The sequence below is a fragment of the Nomia melanderi genome, chromosome 4, assembly GCF_051020985.1.
Source record: "Nomia melanderi isolate GNS246 chromosome 4, iyNomMela1, whole genome shotgun sequence".
In the NCBI taxonomy this organism is placed as follows: Eukaryota; Metazoa; Arthropoda; class Insecta; order Hymenoptera; family Halictidae; genus Nomia; species Nomia melanderi.
In genome coordinates, this window is record NC_135002.1 from 590425 (window position 1) to 615537 (window position 25113).

Below are 25113 nucleotides of genomic sequence, written 5' to 3' on the forward strand. Positions count from 1 at the left end.
GAATGAAATGTTGTTTGAAGAGGAACGCGAAGAAAGATGATGGACCGGGAGGAGAAGAGCAGCAGGCGTCACGGAAGAAGCCTCGTGCCTCGGACACACGCGTGTTCTCGCGCCATTGTCGTCCGACCAGCCTCCCCCGGTGAAAATTTGAATTCCTTCGACAACAAGATACTACAGTGAACGTCCGCAGGAAAATTCAGAGCCGCCCCCGAACAACCCATCTCCGCAGACAATAGCGTGGAACGCGCGGGCGTCGTCTAGTCACGATTGTTTAGCTGGCGAACGAACTCGACGGTCGTTAAGCGAATCACGAGGATTATTAAGGGGAGGGTAGTGGCTGCGATCGAGGTGAGAATGTCAACGAGAGAATGGCAGTGCGAGCGAGCGAGCGAGCGCGAGCGTGAGAAAGGGAAAAAATGAAGGATAGCATAAGAAACGCGGAAAAGATGCGGAGGTGTGTCGTCAGCGGGCGATCCATGTCTCTCGAAATCAAATCGAATCAAAGAAAATACAGTAAAGTAAAGTAACATAAAGTAAAATAAAAGAAAAGTTAACGAAAAAATAAGATAAAATAAGAAAAAAAAAACCATTTCCAAAAATCGTATATCTCAGTGGTAAAATTGTTGTTGATTGTTGATCGTTGCTTGGCTGGCCTGTTGTCCGAAAAGGTTCAAGACCGACGGGGATGCCCAGATCGGCGTGACCAGGGCCGCAAACGGACGGTCCCAGCAGGATTCCGACGAGGAGCTCACCGTGAACGTCCTGCCGCCCTGGCCCAGTTTTAGGCAATTTCATTTCTTACGTATTTATTTATCTTCTTCATTCTTTTTTATTGCCATCTTTGCTACTTCTTACGTATAATAATTATATTTGGAGAATTCTCTTGAAGAAAGAAAGAAAGAAAGAAAGAACGAACGAACGAAACGAAACGAGAACGAAACTAGAACGATACGGAACGATACGCAACGAAACGAAACGAAACGGAACGGAACGGAACGGAACGGAACGAAACGAAATGAAAAGATAAAGGACAGCGATACGAATGTGTAACCTTTTAAAGATCACGAGAACGAACACTCTCTGGTTGTATATAATATATATACATATATATACGTATATGCATATATATATTATAGAGAACTACTTAATCTTATCGACTTTAATTGTTACTGTTCGATCGATTCGATTTATTATTCTTCTTCTCATTATGATTATATTCAATCATCGTTATTATTATTGTATATCGTTACATATATATTATTATTCTTATTGTTATTATTATTATTATTGTTGTTGTTGTTATTCTTATATTATTATTATACTCGTCAACTGTGACTTTTTACATTATATGTATATAATATACACGCGGACGTTCTTGTAACACAACCGCGGTACGTCGATTTACCCGCGCGAGAACAGTCGTTGGAACCGTTGATCGACGGACATTTTTCTTTTTCCGCGGCGAACCGTTTGAAGGACAGCCGCGTGATTTTTCTCGCGTCTCATAGATCGGGTTTGGGAAATTTCCCTCATTCGAGAGATCTCGGGCGACCTCGCCACTTTTTGCTCTTTTTTTTCGTCTCGAACGAAATCGTTGAAGACTCCGTCGGAAGAGAGGGTATCACGGATGTGCAATCGCTGTACACACGCTTGAAAGAGACAACTGATATATATATACTACTATCTATATATATATATATATATATATTAATTCTATTTTCACAGCACGTCCACGAAACACCCCCGCCTGGCCGAATCAAGACCCCGCCCCCGCAGGGGACCGTAGAGACGCGCACGTAGACCACTCAGTATGCATAGACCACTCACGGCGACGATCCTCGTCGGCGAGATCGATAGATAGAGCTCGTGGCCGCCGGCAACGAGGCGTCGTTCGACCGACCGCCTCTTGTCGTCGCACCTCGAGAAACCCAAAGTTTCGATCGACTCGGAGATGATCATGGCTAACAGCATCGCACGCTCGCGATAATCGGCCAATCGACGCCGTCGGTTCCTCGGGGAACCCTCGAGTTTCTTAATCTAGAGATACCGCTAACGAACACCCCCTGTGCGTACGTATCGAGATCGGCTCGTTAGTCTTTGCTTCCTCGATTAGTGCCAAAGAAACGATCGAATCAATGGTACGGAAGAGAAATCGAGTTGAATCTTCGCGAGACCCAGTGTTTCCGAGGCGCGCGGAAAAGTCAAAGTCCCTCGCCCGTGATCGTTTCCCAGTAAGTATACGGAAGTCTCATCTTCCCTTCTCTTATCTTCTAAAGAAAGACTCCTCTGGGAAGACCGAGACGTTTCAGCTTCCACCAGTAGCCTACAGCTTTCCGTTTCGTTTTTGTAGACCAGCGGTTCCCAACCTCTCTCTCCCCGTGCCCCTTGATCAGGCTTTTCAACTCCAAATCCCCCCGCAGCATCCCTTCCATTTTCTTAAGTTAGCTAAACAATGAGAAGGCTTTCATCTTCGACTTTGCATCTCACAGTTTTTACCCATTTCATCCTCCACGGAAGCAAAAGTACGTCGCCTCGTTTCTACGTTTTCATTTTGACTCTGTAACATTGGTCACGGTGTTCCTCGCCGTGAGCAGTGTTACGTTAGGTTGAGAACCGCTGCCCTGCCGTAGATAGACGACCCAGGCGGACCCGCGTGCTCGTAAGGAAACTGTGTATCTATCTCCACCTATTCCCTTCTCTCAGGTGCGAGCGTCGCGACGGGGCTCGATTCGGCCAGGCGTGTCGCGTCCGGCCAGGATGCGTGTACACATCACCACCCGGTGGCCATATAATACAATCTTTGCCATTTTCTGGCGATCACTGCAGTTCTGACGAATGCTAGAGTGCTGTAAGATATACGGCTTTAGAGGGTTATGCGCATTTTTCTCCCACCTCGTGCATGTATGCGTAACACGCGCGCGAGCCCCGCCGTGCGCGTGCTTACGCATACGTGTACACTTTTAGCGGACAACCAAGATTGTATAGTGCGGCCTCGAGGGCTGCGCAACTATTTCGCTTGATTCTACGAGTAAAACGGCATCGTTCGGTCAGGTGTAGCACTAGAACTACCGACCACTTGAATAGACTTTTCAAATGTCTCCATGGAAGCTGTAAACCCGCGCGTATTAAGGTTTCAATCGACTTCTATTTCAATTCAGGTATCGCCTAAGCTCCAATGATTTTTCGAAGACTTGTCTGCGCCTTGGTAATTGCAAAAGATTTAATCAGGAATAGGTCAGGTTCACCGATCTGCTGGTAGTACCGTTGATGCCTCCTTTCGAATTTTGAATGACGTACAGTAATTGCACTGCAAATCTACGCGTTTATATTACATAGAAATACAAAAGAAGCGCAAAACGGAATGAAATTCAATAGAAAGCTCGCTTCGGTCCACATTTCACTCGAACTTCTGCGAATTCCATCTGAAAACTTTTCCTCGCGAAGACACCGGGTCTGACAGTAATAACCAATCCTACTACGGGAGAAAAAGAAAGTTTCGAAGTTGTTGCCATTAACAATATGTCATTTCCCGGAGAATAATATCCACGACGCGGAACCGCAAGGGGTAACGCTAGAACTACCGGACCAGCTCGGAACCGCCCATTCCGCGATGCTTCTACAATTACTGAGAAGCTAACAGACACTTGTCTAACGAGCTAATGAACGGATTTAGTAATACACGATCTACGTCGGAAATCAATCGAAACCTCGCGCCATTGGAGTCTCCGTAGAAAACTAAAACGAAGCGAATTTGATTGCTCCAGTAGTTGCAGTAGTCCTAGTGTCACGAAGCGACAGACGCACGAGCACAGCCGGTGTCGTCGAACGAAAGTTTCATTCCGTCCTCGGAGTTCCACGGGAGCGAAATAAGTGGCGAAGTCCTCGCTGCGCCTCGAGCATCCGATCCTTTTACGATTTTATGCAACGCCGAATGCATGTGACGTACACACTCTAGGATTCAAATTTCTCTCTCTCTCTCTCTCTCTCTGTCTGTCTCTCTACCTGTTTCTCTATCTATCTATCTATCTCTCTGTCTGTCCCTCTCTCTTTCTATCTCTATCTCTCCAACTCTCTGTCACCTGTACTACTTATATATAGATATATGTGTACACATATACATATGTTTCTAAATATATATATGTATACGCATATATATTTCTATACCTTACACAGCGACACACAAAACACACACGTACATACACGTACATACGCATTATATGATAATGTTCCGGTGTCGGCTGGCGGCTGCTTGAAAAACTGCCGGACTGCAGTTCGCATTCTCGTCGAACAGTTTGCGTGTACCGCAAAGAACCGGTTAGCGTACCTCGGTCGTGGCATGTCTTTGTGCATGATAGATACTTAGAGTTACTTAGAACACTTTACACCGAGCGAGGTGGTCGCGAACGAGGCACTCCCAAAGTTGATCAGGCAGCTCGCGGCACCGATTACGATACCGTATGTCATCCGACGTCCCGTCGATCAACTTGGATCGTGACCGGCTGCTGGAAGATGATCGGTAGACCCTGCCACAGGGGACGATGAACGTCGACGGAAAGGATGAGCACCGTCGGGAATTTTCCATGGATTCATGGTTTTGCTCGCGAAGTATCAATGACGAGTTCCGGTGAAGTTAGGAACGCGAGAGGTTCGACGATTTGCCACGCGAAAAGAATGAGAACCGTTCGCGAACTCCGATCGGTCAACCCGATATTTACTGATTCGCGTCGATTCGTTATTCCGGTCGGGAGTCCTCTCGGCAATAATTCAAACTCCGATGCTCCCTGCGAGCCGAGAGTCTAATTACGGCGCTGCTGTCCACCGCTCGCCAGTTCCTAAGTCGGTCGATCCGGGCTGAAAAGCGTCGCGATAACGCGTCCCGATGATTCGCTGGAAAATCCGAGTAGCCCGGTCTCCGCCGCGCGGAAATCGGAATCGGTGATTAGGAGCCTCTTGCATGATAAATTGCGACCTCGTGTTATTGGTAAACTGGAGCAAGCGAATTCTCGTTCTTTCTGGCTACTTCTTTGCAATCTAAACTAAGATATAGCATTTGTTTTCTATACTGTAACTGTGTCGGTCTGCTGGAACTGATCTAATTGAGAATGAAATTCTTGCGATTTTCTGGAAACCTTCTATTTTGTACTCCCTTTTTGATAATCTTTGTTCGAACAACTGCATGAAGATTACTTGTAAGTTAGTGTTACCGTCGTATAAGAGGTTTTTGATCGATCGTTCGCGACCAATGGTAGATAACTCCGAGATTTCTCAAGCAACTTTGAAACGTGCGAGTGTCACGATCGATGGTTGATCGACAACGGCCGTCCCTCCCGTATGTTTTATCGGCATCTTTATCACCACTGCGACTACTGTCTTTCGAATCCCGTAGGCACACCAAAGTAGGTTGCTCGTGAACACACCGCTGGAGCTGTTTTCCCTTTTTCTAGCCTCAGTAGAACGAACTTGACTCATCTTTTACCACCAAGAGAATCAGAAAAGCAAAAAAAAAGAAAATTTACCATATTCTTCTCGCCCTGTCCGAATGAAACAAAAAAGAAAAAAAAATGTAGAGAAGCTCTCGTCGTTCGCCGGGTAACGAACGATGATTGATGATAAATGAATGATGACGATCACGATGACGATGATAGCGATGACGAATCCTCGCGCGCTGCAATCTAGCGAGCGAACGAGCAGAGGGGAGAAAAAAAAAAATAAGAGATATGAAAGTTTCACGCAGCCGAGACGAGTGAAACTTGTATTATCCGGGGAGAAAGTAATCCGATCCCATTTTCCACGACTTTGTACACCATGTATTTTACTATTATCCCCCTTTACTTAATTATATAATCGCCTAGTGAAACTGGCCTCTTTGACCCCGTAAATTGTAAATAGCCCCGTCCAGTTGGTCTCGTGCGGTTACTAAACACGAGCGTTCTCGCTCTCTACTTTTTTTTCGATCCAGGTTCCGCAGGGAGAGGCACACCGCCGACGTGGAGAAAGGGGATGGGAAGGACGGCAAGGACGGCAAGGAGGGCGAGTCCTCGCACTCGAGGAAACTCTCCGCCGCCGACGAAGGCACCGCCACCAAAGGTCGACCCGGAAAGTGGGGACGATTGTTAGGTAATCCGATTCTTAACGATAACATCGGTTCTATCCGCGTAAAACAAAGATAACGGAGAACGCGAAGCATAAGGGTGAACGCCATATTGTCGGCAGTGTTGCTATTACCGACTGGGCTAGTCGTTTCATGCCGCTGAAGGATGATACATGTTTCCAACGACGGTGCTTCGTTGTTTAAACGATGAAATAATTTATTCTTCAACGAGAACGATCGTGTAATGTAAAACAAACCGTTCTGCACGGTCGGTAAAAGAACTGCGACGGTTCGATAAAACAGAGTACTTTACCGTAGTACGGTAAAGCTGGTATGTTGAACCTCCACAACCCCTGCCTCGGTGAAACTCCCCTGTAGCGAAACTTTCATAATAAAACGCAACGGTTGATTGCAGGAAGCGCGAGCCTGGACTCGGGTAGCGAAACAGGAACAGGCGTGGACACGTTCAAGCGGTCGTTGAGCGCACGGGACGCGCGTCCAAGCTCGAGCGGCGGCAGCAACAAGGTGTTCCCGAAGTTCGGCAAGCTGACCGGGACGATCGAGGAGTCCGGTGACGGGGACACCGGTAAGGAGAGTAGCCAGCAGCAGCAGCAGCAGGCGAGCGCGGCGGACTCGAAACAGCTGCAGCTGCGTCGACTGGAGAGCTACGACGACGGTCTGATCAGCACGCAGCCGAGCCACGACAGGGAGATCCTGGCCGCGGTGCTCGAGGTGAAGGTAGACCTAAAGCTGGAGGTGCAGCGCGTGAACCAGAGGCTAGCAAAGATAGAGGACATGCTGCAGATGCTGATGAGCCGGCTGCCCACCGTGAGCCCGCAGCAGCAGAAGGCCGGCTTCCCGCCGGGCAGCAACGGGTCCGGGCAAAGTCAGCCGTCCAGCCAGGGCCAGAGTTCGTCGAGCTGCCAGCAGGCGACCCAGACGAACGGCGGGATCGGCGAGCAGAAGGTCTCGATAGCGACCACGTCCACGTCGACGATGGCAGGGGAAGGTTACAGGGAGCAGGGCACGACCACCGAGCGCAGCTCCAAGTCCCAGGATCATCATCATCACCATCACCATCACCACGAACCGTCCTCGGGCAGGCTGAAGGACTCGGACTACAAGAGCTCGTCCAGGGAGGTCAGCAAGGAGCTGCTGGAGAGGCTCGCGCAGGCGACCACGTCCAGGTCGGACGACGCCGCGCCGCTGGGCCCGTTGATCCTGAGGAAGCGCAGGAGCAAATCGCGGAACAAGGGGGCCGCGCCGTTGGCGCCGCTGGCCAGCCAGCCGATCAGCCCGTCCGAGGCCACCGAGACCACGCAGATGCTCGAGTGCACCGACGACAGGGAGCAGCAGTCCTCCGCCGCCGCCGAGAGGAGCGACAGGAAGAGGCCTCCACCCAGGCCCAGAGAGTACTTGTGAAAGTTCTTGTGGCTCCGGTCGGTTGTCTCGTGGCTCCTCCTCTGAGGGGACGGGGAGGGGAACTGTGACAGGGCTCCGAGGTCGGAGAACTTTGTATCAGACTCGCGGTGTGTCGCTCGGATAGGGGGTTCGCAAAGGCGACCACCCGGAACGAGCAGCCACGCGAACCGGCTGGGTGAATCCCGTGTCGGAACCACCACCCCCGCACCACCGAACACTCTATTTTTCGACGTTCAACGAACTGTCTAGGAACCGAGGAGCGAAACGTCGCGCGACGCGTTTACGAATTTAAGCCGCGCATTTTGTCTGTAACTTCACCGGCGCCGCTGCAATTTACCGCTAACAGCCGCTTCGCGAAATGATATCATCCTCAGCGAGCTTCGCCGAAGATCCGTCGGTGCACACGCGAAGAACACGGCCCCTGCGACGGGGGAGAAAGGAACTAGCGTAATTAAATATACATATATACATATATACATAAAGAATATGCATATAAATATATATATATATGTATATATATACATATATTTATACATATATATATATATATATATAAATATATACGAATAAATACCGAATGTATAAAGAGAGAAACGATGTGGGAGAGCGATTGTAGGTTGGGGATTTGGGGGGTGGGGGTGAGGGGACGTTCGTACCGATGAGATGCTCCCGTTACCAACAAGTTGGCATATTTTTGCATGGCCAAACGAACAAACAAATGAAAATAAAAAAAGGGGATAATCGCGATAAAATGGAGCGAAATTATGATCGGAGTACAGTTTCAATTGTTGAGTTTTCAATTGCTTGCGACGGCTTCTTCGAGACATCGAACGTTAACAAACGGGGAATAGGGCGAACAAAGAAATTGGGGCGAAGTCCGGTGGAACGAAGAAACCGAGAAACTATTTCTGAATGCTCGCGTTCCACGCCATTGTGAACACGTGAACACACACAGAGACACGTTACACACCGACACATCGTAATCGTAGATTTACACGCATCTTAGGGGATCTCAGAGCTAGAGCCGTTGGAGGGGCGGGTGGGGGAGGGGGGCGCGGTTAGATTTTAAGTAAATTAAACGATGAGATTGGAGGAAGGGGGAACGAAGCACGGAAGTAACGGTCACTCGAAGGGAAGAAATGATTTTGTACACATTCTCTGTTGTTTTTAATTAACGAATATCGTTGGGTTGCTGCGAACCGACTTACCACTGCTTCTGGCGACCTCCGAAGCGATTCCCGCGGCAACGCGAACGCCGATCGGTAGCCTTCCGACTGTCACCGTCTGACTGTTTCGCGCGCGATCGAATTCGAGAACAACAACGTAGAAACTTCACCGGGATTCATCGATGTTCCTCGCTTCAAGGGAGGATTCCGTAAACGTTCACCCTGAGAGATTGTCCTTGGCCTCCATAGTTTCCTATAGAAAACCTCTCTACAAAGAGTTAAGGAACCTAACGATTCGATTTACTTAAATTCATTTATCTTCGCTTCGAAATACTTTCTTATAGGTTTTGTAAATCTGTCCTAGATTGATATCTCGACCTAGAAGCTAAATTTCGATGGACAAGCCACGGACGTTCTCTCGGGATGAACCGATTCGCCGCATTTCTTCGAGTACTCTTTCTCGGAAAGTATCGTCACCGATCTTCGACGGTCATCGCTCGCCCCTCGAGCGTCCCCCGACGCGTCGACTGTATTCACCTGACCGGGAGCCACGGGAAATCGGCCATACTGCCATCGAACGACACCGCGATCGTCTCGGGAAAATGAATCGAAGCTCCGATCGGTGCGGATCCCAGAAGCTCTCACGGACAACTCATTCGCATACGAACACGACACACGTACAAGTCGAACACTGCGCGGAGCGAGAACCCTTTGCGCTCGATTGGCGTCGACGCGACGATTTCTGCGAAAGTTCAAACAAACGTGAAACGCATTTCGGGACGTTCATTAATTTCGATCGTTCGGATATCTCGGAAAATTCCTTCTGTTCGAGCATCAATTGACACGCGCTTCTAATTCTCTCTGAACGGGACTTTTAATTTTCGAATAATCGGAGAGTCGCGATGGTTGATCGGTCGTGTCGAAGGGTGTGTCCAAGGGCGCAAAAGGTTCAGCAGGATTCACACGTTAGAAATATTGGGGCGGTGAATGCGTTCGAGCCGCAGGAGTCAAGGAGAAATCGAAGCAACGGAAAAATCGAGGTACAAGAATCCGGCGATGCCTAGGAGTCAGCTTTATTTTTTTAAACGGATCAAAGTGCCCGTTGCCGGCAGAGTTTGTCCTCGGACTCCTAATTCGATGTACCGGGTGGTAACGTAAATTCGTTCAGATGTATCAAACGCTTTTGTTACTAGCTTCGTGTAACGGCGAAGTAACGAGGTTTCTCGATAAATTATATAATTTCATTGTCAGAGTTGAAACATTTTCCATATTTCGAACGCAACCTATTTACGTTAGCAGCCAACGGAAAACCGGTCGAGCCTCGAGTGCCGAGGCAATGGGCGTCGAATCGGTCCGCGTCGTAGAATATTATTAGAAGTCAATTTGGCCGCGTTTCGGAAGCGTTCCCGTGTCTTCGCTGGAGGACGTCGAGTCCTGTGGATGCTGCGCCACGATTCTCGGTCGCGTCTCTCGATCGAGGCTCCGATTTGCTAAGTGGTTCGAGGGATCACGCGACCCTTGTACACCCAACGAGCGGAGAAACTTCCGACAAAGCGGAGAAACTCCGAAACTCTTTTCCGACGCACGCAACGGTAACTTTTAGTTCGTTCGAATTGTTTGAAGAATCTTCCAAAACGGCGACTTCCGAATCGCTCGTTTCCAAACCGGAATCGCTGGCCGCAACGACGATCCCTCGTGAACGCGGATCATCGAGCGCGAAGACCCGTTGTAACCGGTCAGCGAGACGAGAACTGGAGCCGTGATCCAGAGCAGATCGCCGAGAACTCGCGCCTCGATCCTCGATCCGGGGTGTCGATTCACGGACATCCGGGACGTAGGACGTACGCGACTCGCCGGGGTTTCATAACTTTGTTACGTCGCGAACATGACCTAATACCCGCGTACATATGGCATTCACGAAGCCGAACAGCAATATTAGGTGTATATATCTTGTAAAACTAACGACGTCTGTATATATATATTATATATACAAATATACATATATTATATATCTGTATATATATATACGGTAGACCGCCGTGTAACGCGTTGCATGAACTCGCGTCGCAAGGAACCGTGCTGTACGCGATTTCCTCGTACAACGCGAACATAATGATACTCCCTCCGTTCCGAAATGAGTGTCGTGTTTAGAGCTTTTAGTTCCCACGTTTCGTGAAAACTAAAATAAACCAGAGAAATCGGCAGTAGCGAAGGAAACGATAGAACCCTCGATTGAACCTTCTTACTTTGAAACACGAGAAATTGCTGTGTCGTAGTGGACGTCGCGTTGTACGAGGAATTCTACGTAAACAGCGGCCGCAATATCTTCGACGCGTTGCAGGAACTCGCGTTGGGCGGCGGTCCACCGTGTATGTATATCGTGCGTACGATTACGGCGCATCGGGTCCGTGACAGCGCGTTCGCACCCGTTTGCGTGGAAATAAAATAACGGTCGTCGGCGCTCCTCGACTTCCGGTCACCGTGGAGGGAGGAAGTCGACGGATATTCCAGCGTTCGAACGTACGCAAGTACGCAGACACAATACGAATAGTCTCGCGATCACGCGACGCGCGCTAAACACGACCGGTTTGAATTTCATTGCCGCTGCCTTTTTCAGATTAGACGCTGCGAAACAATTCTGAAGGACAATCAAAGATGGAAAGTACTGATCTCACGCTCTTCTGTAGGACGAAGCGATTAATTGACTAAGGCTAGATATGTATTTCGTTATAGCTTAAGCTAAGACACCGCTAGAGCGACCGCGGCGAACAGCGAGCAGACAGCTTCAGGAATATCGTTTCTAAACATCGCGGACGGTCGCGCGGGTTTTGCGCTCTTCGTCGAACCGATCGCGTGAAACGGCGTTGTGCGCGTGTTTCTTCTTTTCGAAGAAATTTCATTGCAGAAATTTCATTGCACTCTTCGAATCGCCATCTTGAGCGTGGAACGATGGTAACCTGCTTTATCGACAGTTGATCGTATCATTTGCATTTTTTAGATTTTCAGTTAAAGGAATCAATCGGAAGAACTACATAGATTTGTAGTTGATAAGTACGTTCGCTAAAGCTATTGTTGCTCTTTATTCTCCGCGAAACAAAATGGTGGTCCACGACGCCGTTTCTCTGCCTATGTATTAACAATGTCTGTTCGTTCGCGAATCCGTTCCGCGAAGACGCGTAAACCCGGCCGAACGTTCGCGGGCAACCGACAACGCTAACAGAAATTAATCTGGAAAACCAATCGGGTTCAATCGGAGGATGGAAGTGTGAGTACCGGCTTCCCCGACAAACGGTTCGAAAATGGCGGAGTCCCCGACAACCGGGCAACGAACGATCCGTGAACGTCGAGGCACGAGAACGCCGAACCTCCTAATACAATATTTTGTATATTCTTTTCTACGTATAACTACTGTAACCGCTTTGAGCGAAGCGTTGATCGACGATCAGAAGCTTCTTCAACCGTGATCCCCGATCGTTGATCTTTGGTCCGAGATCAGAGCCGATTTAAAAAGGGGGAAGGAAAGACGGGCGAACGCGCTGCCAAGGATGGCCGTGCGTGTAAATATTATAAATAACATAGGAGGAGAATGAATTAACGAACAGAGAAAACAGAGAAAAACGCGAGACAGTATGAGAGTGCGAGAGAGAGAGAGAGAGATTGGGCTGCTTGTGTGTGAATGCGTGCGAGAAGGAGCGAATAATTGTAATCTCGCGTTCATGTGAAACGGAAGTAAGAAAGAGAGAAAGAGAGAAAGAGAGAGAGAGAGAGGGGGAGAAAATGAATTATCGAAGAGTTACGAGGACTTTGTTAATTAGGTTTTAGCGGCGAAGACGATATAGCTGGCTCTATCGTAGTTTCTATACTTAACGAACGCGAAAGTTTAACAACACCGTTCACGGGAACGAGAATGGTGTGAGGAAATACGTTCTTTTTTCTTTTTTTTTCTAGCAGCTCAAGCCACCAAGTCGATCGAGGTTTTCGGAACGGTGCGCCGGCTCCTCCTTGAAGCTGAATAAACAGGGTGGTGGAAGCTTGCGGTTTCGACGCCATTGAGATGCAAGCTTTCGTAAAACGAACGAAAAGAAAGTCGGGAACGATACGAGACGCGTCAATTTTTGAGCGAAAAATCCGTTGACTTTTCAAACACCGTTCTTAGAGGGGAAACGATCAGGGAGTGCGAGGTCGCTGCATCCTTTGGGACGCTCGGAATCGCGAGCGAGTCCCGTGAAACGACCCTATCGACGATCGTAAGTCACCAACGAGAAAATCCTCGATTTCCTCCGTCGAGATACACGGAAATTCTCTGTTCGCTGAACGAACGTGAGTGTAAAGGAATTAACTGAATCTCAAGATCGCGAATAGTTGCCGAGAATCGCGGAGAAACTGGGACAACCGAGTGGACGGTAATAAAACGTAGCGAATAACGAATGCTTGCGAAGGATCCCAAAGAATCGCGAAGAATGAAGAATGGTCGTGGAGAGTAGACAAGAAATTGGGCAGAGGGTGGCAAGGAGTATCGGAAAGTAGAAAAGAATCGTTGAATATTTCAAAATCTCGCGGAAGAATAGCAAAAGCATCGTGAAAAATGATAGCGAGAGATGTTTCGAACAGCCAAGTATCGCGAAACGCCAAAGAAACACGAAGAATAATAGAGGATCGCAAGAAACGGCAAAGAAAACGGTGAGCGTAACAATGGCGGATGGACCGCGAGAAAAAGCCCGCGAACTACGAAAAGTTCTCGGTTACTTACGATCGATCCGAGCGGGGTCGCCGGAAACTCCGTCGACGCGGTGCTCCTTGTTGCCAGACGACGCAACGACAAACCGGAAGACACACTCACACAAACTCTGTGTTTCTCATCGACGATTGGCGCGAGCGCTCGTTCAAAAACATAGGAAAAACATGCACGGAGCAGTTTCTCGATCGGCCGTGTGAAACGATCGGTGCATAGAAACCGGAAAACCCACGCAACGTACACACACACACACACATACACACACACACACACACACACACACACACACCCACATGAACAAGCATACATACGTACACACGCATAGACACACACACACGAAGAAGAAGAAAAAGAAAAAACGCGGAAGCGAAAACGATGAATAAACATGTGATATTACCGATTTTTTATATCAGCTACTTCGCAATAATGAATTTATCAGCCGTACTCGAGGGGTTTGGGGGGAGGGTAGGGTTGAGGGGGTGAACAAAAAGTAGCGTCGCGACACAGGTCGTCGTCTTCGATCGCAGGAAACGAAGAGAGTCCCGCGTGATCGATGATATCGGGAAAGGAAAGGGGAAGGATCGAGACAGAGAGCAAGGAAGTTTTTTTTTCATTTGCCGGCACAGAAGCTGTATTGGCGAACGGAAATCCGCTTGATACATTCCGATCGGTCGTTTCGGTGACACTTTCTCGCGCGATCCTCGCCTTCTCCGAGAATTTCGAAACGAAAAATCAGTTCCTTCGAGCGCGAGCGAGTTCGCGAAACAGGGGGGAGCGAGGAGAAATCCACGGGAAACGAACCGAATTTTGTTTCCGAGCGCAGGCGACGCGTTACACGTTTACGACGACGACAGTGATCGCTGCGACGATCAAGGCAGCCGTGATCGTACCCGAATTTTCATGAGAATGGTTAAGCGAAATCTATAATAGTAGCTAACGAGCGGAATAACAAAGGAATAAAGAAGAAAAAAAAATATATATATATATATATATATTATTATTATCATGATTATTATTATGATTATTATTATTATTAACGTAATTAGAAAGGGGGGAAAAAAGGTTTTTGCTATAACTAAACACTTCGTCCATTTTTCTATATGGGCAATTCGTTGCACTGTAATCAATCCTCGGCCTTGTAAATTCTGTCCTTGTCATTTCCGGGGACGCTGTTCAGTGACCGGATGCCGCGGCGGATCCATCGGGAAACTCTCATCGGCTTTTGCGCGTGTTCTCCCGAGCAGACGTCGGGCGCAATTTTATCCGGACAACGGCTAACAAGATAAGGAAAAACCTTTCTTCGTTATTCGGGGGATTTCTACCGTCTGTTACCGGTGTGTGTTCCGTTGCGTACTACAAATTATTCGTTTTCTTTAGTTGTCGATACGAAATATTGTACATATGTTACTAATAACGTAATATCGATGATTTGCGGTTAATCGTTTAATAGATACTCGTTCAGGATAATCGATAACGTTGCTCGAACAAACAGAACAACTTCGTAATTAGCTCCGAATAACGAACAATCGTTACCCGACCAAAGTATTCCGCTCTTTCTCGACCGACTCTGCTCTCGAGAACACCCATAAACATCCGGCAAACACTTCTCGAAGCATTCGCGAAGCGACGATACTCGAGAAGAGGACTGACTCGAACGAGATCGAGGAACGATCCGCCGACTAACGCGTAAACGCTCGATCCGATCAGCGCGGCATTCGCGAACCGGCGAAACCGAGCTCTTTGCGGACTCTCGTGTAAAAAAAAAGCAGGAAAACAAGCAAAAAAAAAACACACAGAAGAAAATAAAGAAAACGAACGCGCGATCTCGACGCGAGCCGACCAACGAAACGCGACGAACAGCAATAGTGCTCCCGAGAGCGCGTCACAATTCGCCGCGTTTGTTGTTCTCCGTTGTTGTTTCTCGGTCAGTAGCGATCGTCGACGATTCGTTCGTGGAAACATGCACACACACGTCCACGTACACCCACATACGCGCACACAGAGTGAGAAAGAGAGAAAGAGTGAGAGAGTGAGAGAGAAAGAGAGAGAGAGGGAGAGAAAGAGAGAGAGAGACACAGAGACACGTACACGTTCACACACACGCATACATTTGTTCGATCCTCGGGGAATCGGCCGGGAGAGCTGGAGTGACTGGGAGAACCTTGTCGAGCGTCCGCGCCTCGGCTTTAAATGTATTTTAAATAAAATTCATCGTTTTCCTTTTTATTTGCCTTCTTTCGTCTTTAACACGTTCGCGACCACCATCTTTGTCGGACCGAAATGAGATACGAGAAATAAAACTCGTCAACTTCCCGCACGTTTTATCATGCGTTGCCAAAACGTTGAGCGTCGCGAATATGTGACGGTGGTGACGAACGTATTAATCGAGAACGAAGAAGAAAAATCGTTGAGCGCGGTGTCTCGATGCTAGAACCGCGAGACGTTTGCGCGGCCTGGTCGCCATTTTGTTTGGCTGATCGTAGCGGCCATATTGTCGCATCCTTTAGCCCTAGAAGGACTAAGAATAATTGAGATATCAGTTGCAGGGTATTGTAAATATGTTATTTCTAGACCGCCGATGTTTGTTCGTGTTTAGTAGATTCCAATGTGCAAGAATTTACAGGAATTTTAAGTTGCTTCGAATCTATAGCTGTCGGAAAGATGTGTCATCGAGACATCCGCAGTCTAGAGATGATTATAGGATTAATGTTTAGTTCATGAAAGGTGTCGCGTTTCGGGAACAGCATTTCTTAGTCCTTCTAGAGTGGATCGTAGAATTGTACGAAGGTGCGAAGATGAGGAAATTGTTGTTAACGATCAGTTGAAGCCGAGGCACGGGTGCCAAGCGATGGCGAGTGTTTTTGTCGATCGAGTAGACATCCGATAGAATGATAAGCTCAGTCCGAAGGAGACACGCTCGACCAACGAAGCGAGAGATTTCGGATTTGCCGCGGTCTTTAATTGTCGCTAGTCTTCCCGCGTTGTTCGCTCGAATCGGTTTACAGGATGCGACGATCGAACGGTCCCGGGAACGATCGAGAGAAGCGTTTTACGAATCGTCGTCAACGACCGCTTGAAACCGTATCGTCGAGAGATCAAATTGTAGCATCGAACGAAGCCTGGCTAGAATACTCAAAAGAAAGCTGCTTTCGAACTTATAATAAAAAAACCATTAAAAACTTCAGGTGGCCGATTTTCTGGCGCGCGAATGATACGAATCAACAACCCTTTGTGTCTCACTCATCATCATCTTTATTCTAACCCTTATCGTTCGCGGACCTTACAAAACGTCGTCCACGATGTAAAAGACACGACCGCCAAGCGAGTCGTGCGAACGACTGATCGGAAAGGAAACTAAAAAAAATCCTGATTGCAGTCTCAAGAAGCTGGACCGGTTTCCACGATCAGTCTAGTCTTAATAACGAAAAACAATTCAGGATCTCGCTTCTTGAGACACTTAACTTCCCGTTATCTTCAAATAAATAAACATAAAGAAACTAGACTACAATATCCGATGCGCATGATTCCTATTGCTACTCGCAGCCGGTCTCGGCCAGGCCGTGTTGACGGGCAAGACAAGGCACTGCTCTTTCTTTTGTCAACAAAATATTTCTAATAACATAATCAGGTAGCACAATTACTCAGCACGGCCTGGCCTTGCGTGGCAACGCGAATCATCGCAACACGTTACAAAAAAAACAAAAGAAACATCACAGAAGTGGATAAAACGAAATTGTACAGAGTATCGTAGGATAAAATATTCTTCTTGGGAAATCCCCGGACACCTCGGCGAGCGTATTATCGTTCGCTGTCGCGCCAGCTTCCGTCTTTTAAATGCTAGAGACTGGAACGGACCCCGAACGGATCATCCTCGACGCGCGGTAGCCATCTTATGACGGTCGCCGTCTCTTAGACGGGTTTCTCCATCACGTGGATGTAGAAACCGGGATGCTTGACGTCCTCCAACCGTTTAAAGTCACCGTAGATGGTGTGCTTCGCCCTGTAGTGGAAAGCCTCTTCCAGCATGTCCCTGAACACGTGCAACCTGTGGGGATAGTACGAGAGCCTGAACTCGCTGATCACCTTCTGGCCATCGTCCTCGTCGATTTCGTCCAGGGTGATCATATAATCCAAGGTGACGATCGCTGGTTTCCCAGAGACGAACAAAACGGAAGCCTTGATGTTCGTCATGTGTTCACTCTGGAGAAATACGATAATTAACGCTCAATTATTTCCCTTGTCACAGTTCTTTGGCACAGAGGGTCTAGCAAAATGGCATTCTCAGATTGGAACGCGTTGTCGTGGCAGCATTCTTAAGGATAAAGAAACTAAATATCGTTTGAGTATGACATAATAAATTACAGCTCTCAAGGTTATTAAGACTTCGTTAACGATAATCGATAGCAGCGACCATCTCGCGTTGCGCAAGGTGCCACGTTCGCTGGAAATACTTTCGATCGCAGCTGCAGTTGCTGACCATCACGTGGAGATAAAAAAATAGAGTCGACACTTTCTTTTTTCATTGCAAAGCCACGTGCACGAGTGCACGGTCGACTGGAGGACCTGAACTCGTGAATGAAACGAAGCAACTTTCGCCGATCGCGCGTTCCTTGATAAGTACCAAGAATTCTTACGTTATAGTAGATGCATTTGGGCGGTATGTTTCCGGTCTCGATTATGTAATCGTAGTTCCTGTGATCGATCAGCAACAATCCGCCCGGTTTTACGCAGCGTTCGAAGTTCAGCAACGCTTGCCTGCAAATGAATTGAAACGATCAACAATTGGTAACTTATCGAAAATTCTAGACAAAAGTGTGCAAGATTGGTTCAGTGGCTAGCTACCTTTGCTCCCGTTGGTCGCCAAACGTGTCCGGCATGTGGGCGAAACTATTTCCTAAGCAAATCACAGCGTCGAAACCCTCTCCTATCAAGTGACCAATGTCCTTGGGCAAGGTCAGCCAATTAGCTTCCTCGATCACTGAAAACAGAAACGAACTTTCCACTACGAATTCACGCAAAACGATTCCGTTCTAGAGATCCCTTCGAATCTCAGAAGCACTTGGCTAACTCTAACAGCAATAATCGAATCAATTTCTCTTTTCATTTACTTTGACAATCTAACCTTTCAGACTCGCGACAGGACCTAACTCGAACCTAACCCAGTACCAGAATCCTCGAAATATTTTTTAACACTTTGACTGCCACTCATCGACACTCCTATCGAAACGATTTTCTTAATAAAGCATCTAACAATATTCGCTTCGTTCGTTACGTCACCAAGAAAATTAACGTTTAAGTGACATGACAGTCAAAGTGTTAAAGGACACCCTATAGATCAGTGTTTCCCAACGTGGGCCAATCTAATTTCCAAGGGGGCAATTTGAAACTTGAAACGTCACTTCATATATTGCACAAGGTTTACGCGCATACACAAAATAGTAAAAGTATTGTAACAAACATTATAAAAATACTACAATATTAAAAATCATATATATTAGATAGGGGGCATAATTTTAGACAGCCTTTTGCGACTCGCCACAAGACAGGTTGGGAAACACTGCGTCACATTTATGAACCGAGTTGAAAGACGAATCCTTGAAATTCCAATTACCCCAATTATCGAACGCCGGCTCTTTCCGGCGTTCCCATCTGGCCTTCAGCGCGTACTTCAGCATCTTGTCCGAAGCGTCCACGCTGACCACGTCGAAGCCCTCCTCGAGCAGCATGACCGAGTCGACGCCGGTCCCGCAGGCCACGTCCAGGATCCTCTGGCAGCCCTTGTCGCGCAGCAGGCCCACCAGGAAGTCCCGATAGTTCTGCGTCCTTTGCTTTTTGTCGCCGATAAACACCTCCCAGACTTTAGCCGCCCTGCCGTCCGCGTACTGGTCGCGGACACCTTCGGCTGCTGTTCCCAGCGAGCGGGTACGGAATACCGAATCCATCATTTCCTCTCCGACTCGTCCTGAAACCGACCGGTCGTTCATATTCCCGGTTGCGACGCGTCAAACAACTGTTCACACCCTGAACTCTCTCGTGAATCTCATTTGGTTTCACTGTTCAAGTTATTGGGCCGCGCGGGTCGTGCGATCCTCGGGGAGAGGTGTACATTTCCCGCCCAAGTTGGGAGTGTTGCGTCTCTTCAGGAAATCCCCTGCCATCTTTTGGGACGTGCATTCACTATTCGAGAGAGCCACGAGACTCTCCAGCCGATCCGGTAATCGACTGGACTTTGTTTTGATTTAGCAAAGACTATTTCAAATTTAGTTAATGGTTCGAATACGATGACACTGTCCCGTGCTAGGGCCGCAGACTTTTCGAACTGCTGCGTAGATAGACTCGTCTATATAGTTACGTAATTCATGGTGGTTGGCGAAACGCATCCTGCGTATGGGGTTTCGTTACGCGGTAAAGTAAGGTATTCTCGTGGAACCGTGAGGAATATATCGTAGTTAACAGGAATATTGATTATCGGCGAGAACGCAAACGATTTAAATACGAGGAAGTTGGTCTACGTAAAGCAAAGCACTTTTGCAAAGATGCGGCGTGAGGTTCCATTTTTTGATTTCCATGGTTACGTTCTTGTGTGATGATATATGGAAAACCGGATTGCAACAATGTGGTTTATCTTTATAGAAAGATACGTCGGTGATCTTGAAATCTTGAAACCGAAGTCGTCTCCCGACGTGACATTGGGAATCCCCTCTACCCTTCAGGTCAAGCAACTCTGCGCAAACAACTTCCCTCGTATCTGCGCCGTGACGTCTTGGAAGGCGTAGAGAAACAACGAACGCGTGCAATCGCAGGAGGCGCCGATAAATCTCGTGTTACGAGAAACAATGTATGCACGTCCCGACAAGAAGAACAATCGGTAAAGAATGTCGAAGGTCGCGTTGAAATTTACTGTTGCCGAGATAAACGATATTTGCTGCGCTCGGTGCCGAACGCACGAGCAATAGGGTTCAATATTATCGGCACCCGATACATGCCAGGGTACTTGTAAATCTCGACGTCCTTCGCATTGAATTATTAATAAAATTCCCATCGTGAGGTGAGTCGGTGGACGTTCGATTATTTTCGCAGGAATTTTCAACAATAAAACGCGCTATTTTATCAAGTATGAACATTCGACTGAACGCTATTTTCATCGGACCGTGTCTTAAAAACAAGAAAACAAGAAAGAAGGTAATGCAAAGCGAGATAACGGTTTAATCACGATTATGGGTGATTATCCTGCCCTCTTATCTGCTATTTAAATGATCCGCGAGTGACGATAAGATTGCGACAGACTAATTACGAAATTTCGATGGATCAGCGAAAATCGGCTGTCCGGACACAAAACTGGACACGAGTAACATTGTTGCGTCAGTTACGAATTTCAATGTAATAGCTCTAACAATGCTGATCCGTCTTTTTGAAAATCATATTGTCTTTGTTGCATATAGAAATAAACGATGCAAGTGGGATGTAGAAAAAAAGTATTTGCCACGTGCATAAGCTAGGTTCGGTCTACAGATTTCGAAAGCTGACTTTTGTTATGAAATAGAAGTGAATAATTCTTACGTTAACGTTATGAAAAGTGTTCAAGAATGAAATTTGCAACGTACCTTTTGAAATGAACCGTTGACCAGTGATCGATCGATTTGCGGAGAACGAGCGATATTGTCGTTTAAAGGAAGTATTCGGTAATTAATCGCCGAAGAGAAGTAGAGGAGTGAATCGTTTAGAATCGTTGAATTGAGAATTTGCAAAATAATGAACGATCAAGATCACGGGAACTGGACTAAGAAGCGTGAACGTCTTCGCACGCTGTAGTAAATTGACACTAACCCGTCGCAGCTACAGTCTCAGAAGTATATAAAGGTTCCCGAGCCCATGCTGCATGATGTAATTTTCAACCCGGTTGGAATAGAGCAGCCGAGAAATGGTCATGACACGGCAAGATTCGAAAACATTGCGCAAATTAAAATGATCTAGCCAGTGCAATGATGTTGACAATTTTCCTTACGATAACCACAATATCGTTATCGCGTCATGTAATTCGTATTATATCTTCGATCGCTGGAAAAGCTCAGTATCAACAACGATCGCAATCTGTGCTGAAATTGCTTCATAACGATACGTCGATGTTTCTTGGCCACAGTCTTTGAGTTTCCTACGTAATCTGTGATTGGAGAGAAATAGTTGAAAAAATAAGCAACAGGAGATACAGGTAGATGAAAAAATTGATTCGCAGATTTGTTTTGGTTGGATAACAACATATAATTACAAGTTGTGGTGTAAAATTTTATAATTATTTTGTCAGAACAAATTACATAATTCACGAACTTATTCCTAAACTAGATACATGCTAGAAATTCCTAAAAACCTTATCAGTTCAGAACACTGACAAATGTATTTCTAAATGCCAATATGTCATATTGTGCAGCATATTATATCATAGGTTTCTTTCACTGAATGGAAGCAAATGTACAGTGCAGTTATATTTTGCTATTTCAATTTACATGGATAAAAAAAAAATAACTCAATGAATCCTTAATACAAAAGAATATTTAAGTGTCAGGAACAAGACAAACCAATACTTACAGCCGAACTTAATTAATATGTTTTTACTTGTAATACCCTTATTCGATAGAATAATCGATAGAGATACAGTCAAATGGCAGTTTCTTGTTCCTTATAAATTATCTTCTCTAGTACTATTCACAATTCTTTCATATTTGACAACTACATCATTCGAATAAATTGTTGTTTATTTAATTTTTCATTTAAAAAGAACAATCTACAGAAATAGTTATTTTCCTAATGAAGAAGTGCATTGTAATTAAACTATTTTGAATCCACAGAGTATATTTTTTTTTGTTCTTCAATTTTTTAGCACTTGCATTTTTGTCTTACTTGTAGAAAAATGAGGTAACTGTTTTACTACCTGCATCATTAAAGTATGTATAAATATTTGGAATCATCCTGCTAAATTGATTAACTTTATTTCTTAGTAATGTACATATTCAATTACTTTAATGCTTAAGTGAAACCTCAGCGATTGTGTTGGACATCTTTGGAAGGAAACCAAATTTTTTATCTCTAACCGAGTCTTCAATAGTGTTATATAGTAATTTAGGGCTGTGCACGAAAATTCATTTCTCAAACGTGCAGTACTTCACTTTAAACACTAACAAGGTTTAATTTATTCTTTGAATTGGGCCTATGTAATGATCAGTTGAATGTTAAACTGTATCACTTTGTTATTCGCAGTAGTTTCTTTCCTTCTCCACTTCCTGTCCTCGACTGTTACAAGGGATCTTACCCTCATATATTTTTTAAGTCTTCTGGTAAATCATTCTTAGGATGTTTGTTTTCAAAGTGTTGCTTATACGTCTTTGGGTCTGGCATCTGTGCCTGCAAACACATTAAATAGTAAAGATTAAATTCATAAATTTATATAAGATAATCATAAATCTTAAATCTGTTAATAAACTTACTTTACAAACTGTGCATACATGCACTAAAGCTTTCTGTGCTGCCTTTTTCTGATCATTGGCACTGTGTCCTTGTTGTTTTTTCACTTTTGCAGCCTTTTCTGCAGCCTTAGCTTGCGATTGAATTCTCTGTTGTCCACGAGCCATTCTGCAAAAAAAGATTCTATTATTCCATCAAACCTTAACACGGAAGCTAACTTTTCACTTAAAAATAAAAATTCCTCGAGTTCCATTAAACTGTGACAATTGCATTTAATGTTTCGTGCTAATTTTAATACAAAAATAAATAAAAATGTCATCACTTATATTAACAATCTTACTTGTTTGAAGGATTCAATGATTGTACTAACAAACTTTCAATAAACAGAATAAGAAAGAAAAAGGCGATGCGTATACATATACTTTATTCATTATTATATAATTATGGTACAATAAATATTTTTACTCGTAAACATCTATAGGAACTGTAACAATATTTGTCCTATTCGGCTTGCAAGGTTGTACATACATTATTTGTTGCGTTCACATGACAAACAGGCGATTATTTACAAACATATAGACGATTCGAAATGAAATGATCGTATCGTTAAATACGGGCAACCGTGAACAACGAAGAGATGCATTGTTACAAATGTTAACAAAAAGTTCACTCGAAAGTGACCGGATCTGCACTGTACGTCTTCGTTCGTCCGTGCAGTCCCCGTTCCTTTCTCTTTGACAAACTATTATTACGTACTTTCTCTTCAACCGAGATTACTCAGCACGTAGCCAACCTATAAAATCGGTATGGTACGAACCGTAGGCTGGCCGACGGTGTCGTTCACGTTTTTACAGGATACATTTTGAATGAAACGTGAGACTCTCCTTTATCAGAATTCATTTCACCAAAGCCACGAACGAAAAGAACGCGTGGACGTGTCGCGTGTGCCCGAAAAATAGATCGCTCACCTGTCCGAGGATGAACGTGTTGCAAAAGCAAGATTCTCTTGCCACCACGATGATCCGGGGCACGATTTTCGGCAGCCACGAACCGAGCAATCTTTCTTTCGATTTTTGATTTCGTCGCACGATCAAATATCGCTGCGGGATCGAGAAATTCGCGAAAAGGGGACGAACAGTCAGCTCAAAATCAGTGCTCTCGGCACATCTGTCGGGACGAGTAGTCTTCGATCATCCGCACGTGAAGTACTCTATACCGTCTGACAGAGAATCGTTTCCCGGAGAACAAAAAAATCCACCGCGAGGAGTAACGCGATTCTCACGGAATCGCAATTGATTCACGCGAACGTCCTCAGACTTTTCCCTCTCCGGCCCTTCTTGATCCTTTCGGTCACGGCTGTTCGAGCTTGAAATTGTTTTTAATCGATATTTCAATATTAAGCCCTGCAGCCTCGGTGCCCATATTCCTGGATACACGAGAAGTATATCAAGTTTTAGATCCGTATCGGAATACTTTCTTCCAATGAGAAATGTAGTCTTCTGACAGTTCCACCACGCTATTGGCTCAAGCATTTTCGAACCGTTCGAGGAAAATTCATAGATCCTTCTATAGATCCCAACAGAGCCTTATATCACTGTCGCTTCGAGTCGAGTATTCCGGTTAATTTTCTTCGATTCTAGCAACAACTAGCAATTGTACAAATAGTTAATCGCTCTGATATTCCGACGTCGGAAGCAGTGCTTTCTTTCTTAACCTGTGATACTCAATGACGTATGTCGTGAAAATTGTTACGAGCGTAAGAGTAACTAATAAATTAGTTGTTGAATGTTTTTTCATTGATCTCTTGCGTTATCATTCGTTGTGGCAATTTTAATTGATAATTCGTTTTCCATACGTAATAATTATTCTAGGCAGAAAGAAATAGTACAGCGCCATCTACGACGAAACGTCCAAGCTTCTGGTCATCGATACTTTTATCTTTTCACGATAGATGGCGCCGTTGCTGGTTTCTATGAAAATTCCTAGATTTGCGACTCGGTCGATAAGAGTGAATAGTCTGCACGTGATGAGCATTCAAATATGGACAACTAAATGATAAACGTGCAAACTTATTTTTCTATCGTGCAGAAAATTGTATTGTTTACAGTATACAGATCTTACAACTACGCACAGCTTAATGATTATTGCATATCACCACGCTCAGTTAAATACGTCATAAACTAATCTTGTTTTCAGTATTATCGTCAAACATTATATTGATAGTGCAATCAATATAAACAACT

At 45.7% G+C, this 25113-nt stretch overlaps 3 protein-coding genes and 1 long non-coding RNA gene across 21 annotated transcripts in view; 2 read left to right on the top strand and 2 right to left on the bottom strand.

Annotated features, from left to right (window-relative positions):
• eag (potassium voltage-gated channel protein ether a go-go) overlaps positions 1-16598 on the top strand; it is a 131582-nt gene extending 114984 nt beyond the window's left edge. For 11 of the 13 annotated variants that reach the window (XM_076367369.1, XM_076367363.1, XM_076367371.1 and 8 more), the window contains 3 exons: positions 669-785; positions 5960-6117; positions 6507-16598. In XM_076367369.1, coding sequence (XP_076223484.1) covers positions 669-785; positions 5960-6117; positions 6507-7513 — 1282 coding nt within the window. In that variant the 3' untranslated portion in view covers positions 7514-16598. The remainder of the gene's footprint in view (positions 1-668; positions 786-5959; positions 6118-6506) is intronic. The other 2 variants (XM_076367372.1, XM_076367376.1) reach the window with 1 other exon arrangement.
• Positions 16599-16642: 44 nt separating this feature from the next.
• On the bottom strand, positions 16643-21280 carry Gnmt (Glycine N-methyltransferase). The gene is made up of 5 exons (XM_031993556.2): positions 21019-21280; positions 19026-19376; positions 18257-18392; positions 18049-18169; positions 16643-17614 (listed from the first exon to the last, which is right to left on the bottom strand). The coding sequence occupies exons 2-5, from the start codon at positions 19357-19359 to the stop codon at positions 17324-17326; spliced, it is 882 nt and encodes a 293-aa protein (XP_031849416.1). The 5' UTR covers positions 19360-19376; positions 21019-21280; the 3' UTR covers positions 16643-17323.
• On the top strand, positions 19496-21986 carry LOC116434803 (uncharacterized). 2 transcript variants are annotated; one of them, XR_012998506.1, is made up of 2 exons: positions 19496-19962; positions 20048-21986. It is a non-coding gene; the product is annotated as an uncharacterized LOC116434803 (long non-coding RNA). The 2 variants fall into 2 exon arrangements; XR_012998507.1 differs by having other exon boundaries at positions 19496-19957.
• Positions 21987-22376: 390 nt separating this feature from the next.
• LOC116434802 (zinc finger protein 706) lies at positions 22377-24638 on the bottom strand. 5 transcript variants are annotated; one of them, XM_031993559.2, is made up of 3 exons: positions 23839-24638; positions 22894-23038; positions 22377-22810 (listed from the first exon to the last, which is right to left on the bottom strand). In XM_031993559.2, the coding sequence occupies exons 2-3, from the start codon at positions 23035-23037 to the stop codon at positions 22721-22723; spliced, it is 234 nt and encodes a 77-aa protein (XP_031849419.1). In that variant the 5' UTR covers position 23038; positions 23839-24638; the 3' UTR covers positions 22377-22720. The 5 variants fall into 5 exon arrangements, with proteins under 5 accessions (XP_031849419.1, XP_076223534.1, XP_076223532.1 ...); XM_076367419.1 differs by lacking the exon at positions 23839-24638 and adding an exon at positions 23688-23819; XM_076367417.1 differs by lacking the exon at positions 23839-24638 and adding an exon at positions 23627-23790.
• Between the last annotated feature and the right edge of the window lie 475 nt (positions 24639-25113).